The 5,487-nt window shown below is 35.4% G+C and overlaps 1 protein-coding gene across 1 annotated transcript; it reads right to left on the bottom strand.

Annotated features, from left to right (window-relative positions):
- Positions 1–3,312: 3,312 nt before the first annotated feature.
- Positions 3,313–5,220, bottom strand: LOC127105139 (protein UNUSUAL FLORAL ORGANS). The gene has a single exon (XM_051042299.1). It carries the CDS (start codon positions 4,829–4,831, stop codon positions 3,506–3,508), a length of 1,326 nt encoding a protein of 441 aa, XP_050898256.1. The 5' UTR covers positions 4,832–5,220; the 3' UTR covers positions 3,313–3,505.
- Between the last annotated feature and the right edge of the window lie 267 nt (positions 5,221–5,487).

The raw sequence follows: 5,487 nt of genomic DNA, 5'->3' as shown, positions 1-5,487 counted from the left end.
ACACACTAAATCTTCACGCCTCAAAATCCCTGAAACTGAATGGAGGAATGCCTTCCTTTTTATATTGCAGCACCTGGGCTTTTGCACCTGTATTTTCCTTAATTTTAGGTCACATACGTTCCCTCAAATTCAATATTTAGGTTGCTAACAAATAGGCTATTTGTTAGGTTCATTGAATGTAGCTTGGTTGTTGATTTCCTGAATTTTCTCTAAGCTGTTGACTTCCTAAAGAATAGCCTGAGAAAGCTGTAACAGAAAACTGAACAACCTACAATTTAGCATATGCTGTCAGGCATGAATGTCACGACATTCAGCTTGACATCAAGGTCCATATGCTGAGTCTGTTTTCCCAGAAAACAGACTGTACAAATCTGCTGACCTGTACATGATCAATATGACCATACTACAGTACCAGCTTACATTAGTAAATGTCAAAGTGTCCAACTTAACATTTACACAGTTGGCCTTAGGTTAGTTCTGTAATTCTCTTGAAGAACAAACTAACTAATATGCTGAAGTATAGCAGAACACCACTCTGCCCAATCTTCAGTAGCTGCTGTCAATGATGAATGTCACAACATCCAGTTTGACATTCAATCAGTAGGCCTTATGCCAGGTCTGGTTCTTCCTTGATAACCAGACTGCAAGTGAATACTAAGTTCTAACAGAGCTTCTGTTCCTTAGTATCTGTTGACAGGTATGAATGTCACAGCATTCAATAATCCTGTGTTAGCTAGTCCTGCAGTAACTACAATGTAGTTACATATACATGTCATGACATCAGTCAAGACATTAGTGTTTTACCATACAATGCAGCCAATTAAACACCTACAAACTCGAATCTAACAATCTTTTTCACCTATTTTTATGTATAATCTCCAACACATATAAATATTTTTGTCATCTCATTTTCATTAAGGAATCTCGTAACGAACATTGTGATCTTTTGAAATCAACAACCTCCATTTTTGTAAACTGAAAAATATCTTGCAAATATAATTTCTTTCATCTTCAACCTCTAGTTTGATTTCAGTTTTTGATCATGGAGAGGCAGGGTAGTGGTAAGACTCAACTATTTCCTGCAATCAGCAAGAGGCAGCTACTTTCCCTCCCTTGATTAAGTATATGCACACCACTTACTCCCTAAGTTGAATCAGTACGGAACATGATTGGGTTGGGACGGTTAAGCCCAAGTCCAATACAATGATTGAGGTAAGTGTTTGGTTTGGGCGGCCTAAAACACACTATCGTGCGGTTTCCTATAACTGGTGTAGTTTCCTTGCCTTATATGCCTTAAACTATTCCTCCCATGGCCTAGTAAAATTATCCCAGTGCACAACTTAATCTCGTTTTCTTGCAATTTGTCAAACAAGATATCCAAATTCATATAAGACACATCTTTAGATTCATAAATCATAATGAATTTAAGTTTCCAACTACAATTTAGGATTCTTAGGACTTTGTTAACTAGTCTTAATTTAGAAAAATTTAACTAGTGTTCTTAAGTGACTAACAATGTGAATAAACCATTTTTCTATGTCATAGACAGTTTTCTCAAGTTTCATTTTAAACATCTCATACTCACGGGTCAATATGTCCATTAAACCTTTTTACCTCAATTGTACCTTCACGGGTAACTTGAAGGACGTCCCACATTTCTTTTGCAATATTACAATGAGAAACACAGAAAAAATTATCAATACCGAAAAAGGTAGTGATGATAGTTTTAGCTTTCAAACTCTACTATATTTTTTCTTTATCCTTTTTGGTATTGATGTCTCTATGCCACTCTCATCAAAGTATGATGATTTATTTAGTGAATAATTTAAAGTCATCCTACCTCCTGTGGCAACTAGTCTTATAATATGAGTAAACCTCTGATGTCACTTGTTGACCAAGTGACTTCAAACTCAAGAGGAATGTGAATTGTGTTATATGGTTTTTAATTTTTTTTACAAAATGGTTATTTTAGCCTGGTCAATTTTAAGAAAGAAGAAGAAGGAGAGAATTAATGCGCAAACGATAAAATTCAATAAAGTAACAAAGAAGAGTTAGAAAGAGCACATCAAGATTTATATTTGCTGGACCTTAAACCAACCAGCTTACTTCAATCCTAAAGAGGTTCTCCTTGAGAGTTTCATTATCAATTTGAGTCTTTCTCACATGATTAACCCACAACCTTCTTACACTAAACTTTTACTCAAATTCAACTTGCAACATTTATATCAATTACAATGTCATAAGAGAACACAGTTCTCGATTTACAACTAATCACAATATGATCAAAACAACAAATTACACAACTCTACTTTAATTTTTTTCGCTTTATCAACACTAAGATAATGACAAGTGTATAAAATAGTTCACACGAAGAGAATGAGTGAGAAAAAAGAGTGTAAAATCAGATTTTTCGTGAATTAGATTTATCTAATTAGAAAATAAATTAGTCTAACTCAGTCTAATCAATTAAAGTAGTTTTTAATTGACGAGAAGACAAGTTCTCTCCTTAATCAATTAGATACAAGTTCTAATCGATTCGAGAATTAGATTTTGCTTTTCTAATTGATCAAGGCACTTCCTAACCGATTAGATAAAGGTCATAAATGACTTTAAAGATGGTTTAAAATATAAGAACTTCCTAATCGATTGCTCTCAATAGAAGAACTTTCTTAGTTGTGTTCTTTTGATAATCTTCCATCTTTTTCTACTTTAAAGATGCTCATGATTACATACATAATCATAGCTACATGTACAATACATAAAATCATAATTAGTTATGCGAATTCGCCCATAAGGTAAATTTTATGTCTCAAATTTAGACTGAATTTAGGCATTCAAGCTTCTGTTGCCTTGTTCTATGTTGCTTGACTTTTGATCCTTTCTGTGTGGTTTTGCATCTATCAAATCTATTAACAATTACATGACAATGATCATTATGTACATAAATCCAGAGTTTTCTGTATTCCTTATGTGCAAGTAAGTGAATAAAGGTGTAAAATCAATGATAAAAAAATATTTTTTCACTTATCAAATTACACATCACTCTACTATAATACCTATATGCATACATCTAACCTTACTATTGGAAGTGTCTTTGCACAATCAATCACTTCAAGATTCACGTCCACCGATCCAAGTGATACTCTTTGTAAGCTCACACAAAAACAAACGAGTTTATAGAAAATATATTTAAGTTATAGTGTACTGTAATCTGTTCGTATAGTACATTCGTGAGATACCAGTATTCATCAAATTCTCTTAACCGATACACACTACACACATATATATTAGAAAACTGCAAATGGAGGCTACTTATAAAATCATATTGCATTAAGATTCAAAACAACCAAGATTAACAGTTTAAGTTATTAAACTGATCATTGCTAATACACAACACGAGACATTCATTCAAATACATATTAATCACTACACATCCATACCATCATTAATTAAACATTATACTTTCATATGATAACCCCTATACTATTTCAGAAGCATTTGTGAATTAAAACTGCGGAAGAGGCATTGCCAACTGATCAAGTAGAGCAGTAACAGGTGTTGCCAACCTAGGATCATAAGCAAAACCATGCAACTCAAACCCATCATAACCAGCATAAGGACATGGTGGAATCCACTGCCACCTCTTCCTTCCTATATCATACACCAAACCCTTATCACTCCCTTTAATCATTATCACAATAAACTCACCATTCCCAACACACTCAAATCCATTCCCATTTTCCATATCAGCAAACTGAACATAAAGTTGTTGTGGCATTCTCTCAGTTTCCACCCACACACTTCCACAGCCTTGCAAACTCCAGACCCTCAAACTCTTTGGAACATTCAGCTTACTCTTCTCAACAGCAGCAACAAGCAACAACTTTCCTTTGCATTCAACCAAGTTAGGTGACCTTAAAAACCTCCTCATAGGAGCTTGAATTTTGAACCAGGTGTTTGTAGCTATATCATAAGCTAAAACACTGAAAGGACTACAGTTCATGCAGTAAAATTTCCCTTGTGAATAAACCATTCTACCTGATTCAAGACTACAGAGTCTTGGCAATGAAGAGGTTGTTCCCCAAATGGAGTAAAACCCACTTGCATCTATATGAAAGCTTTCAGATGATAGGTTTTTGACTGCATAAGGTGATATCATGTCATCACCTGCAGCAGTAACATCTATGGAAGATGGAGTAATGGTTAAACCTATTGAAGGGAAGAGTCTTGGTCTTAGTGTTGGTGGTAACTGAGTAATGGAACCGAGGATCGGGTTTGAGAGAAGCATTGTTTTTGGACCGGACTCATCAGAAACCCAGCATAGTAAACCAGCAGATGAAGAAGATGGTGAGAAACCAGAAGGGATTAAAGCGAAGGAAATACGGTACCATGCCACTTCATTAGGATCAAAGATGTAGCCTTCAAAGGAATTATTATCAGTGATGGTGTTGTTTTTGTAGATGTGGGTTTTTGATCTGGTTTTATGTTTGAAGAATATGAACCAGTGGAAACGAGGTGAAACTTGAAGGTATAATTCAAGGAAAGAGTTGGAAAAGAGAAGAGAGTAAAATCTCTTGCAGACAGCACGAGCACGGAAGAAAGCAGGTGGAGGAAGGAAAGCAATGATGCGATCAAGTAGTCTGTGAGGAAGCTTACTCCATATCCTGCTGTTCATCCATGGAGTAGTACTGGTAGTGTTGTAAGTGGTGGTGGTAGTAGTAATATTGGTGATAGCACCAGAAGCAGTAGCAGTGATAGGGAAAGTATATGAAAAAGAAGGGTTCATGTTCATGCTCATGCTCATATTCATAGATGGGTGAAAACCTTCCATAAATATTTATGTATATATGGTTCTTTTTTTAGCTAGGGTTGGCTTTAAAGATAAAGGAAAGGTTATGGTTATGTTTTGTAACTTGAGAAAGAAAATATTTGTGGAAAAGGACGCTATTAGGGAAGCACCTAAGAGGGGAAAGGAGTGTTTGTAGTGTAGGGTTGGAAGAAGGTGAAAAAGGTGGTTTTTGGAAGGATAGTTGGTGGTGAATGCTAAAAATCACCTGGGAAGAGATGGTAGATTCTGTTCCTCATTTTCAGTGGGATTTGGAGAAAGATATTGGAGAGAGAGAGAGAGGAGGGATATGCAAGAAGAGATCAAAGTGTGATCGGTTTCATAACCAGAAATGGAACAAAGGACGTGAGTTAGAAAGAAGCATTGAAATGGGTAGTGGTAGTGGGTAGGGAAACTGTATATATAGGCTAATAAATATAGAAGAATAGATAATGAGGTTTTGTGACTTGTTTTTTAGAATAGAAAATGTTTATTTATTTTTCTGTTTATTCACCCTAGGTTATTGGTTTGTTTCTGATGTATGCATCTATCATTTCAGTGTTGTTTTGTCAAAGCCGAGGTTGGAAGCAAGGACATATTTTTGCAGAAGAGAGACTCAGCTCCACGCTAGCTAGTACAAAACTACAGCGTCAATGTGGCGT

This window comes from Lathyrus oleraceus, chromosome 7 (genome assembly GCF_024323335.1).
Source record: "Lathyrus oleraceus cultivar Zhongwan6 chromosome 7, CAAS_Psat_ZW6_1.0, whole genome shotgun sequence".
NCBI lineage: Eukaryota > Viridiplantae > Streptophyta > Magnoliopsida > Fabales > Fabaceae > Lathyrus > Lathyrus oleraceus.
The sequence above is the reverse complement of the archived record's forward strand: the minus strand, read 5'-3'. Positions and strand labels throughout refer to the sequence as shown.

What these genes read in the sequence shown, in the direction of transcription:
- LOC127105139 (XM_051042299.1), bottom strand. Translation starts at nt 4,831, where the DNA reads ATGGAAGGTTTTCACCCATCTATGAATATGAGCATGAGCATGAACATG.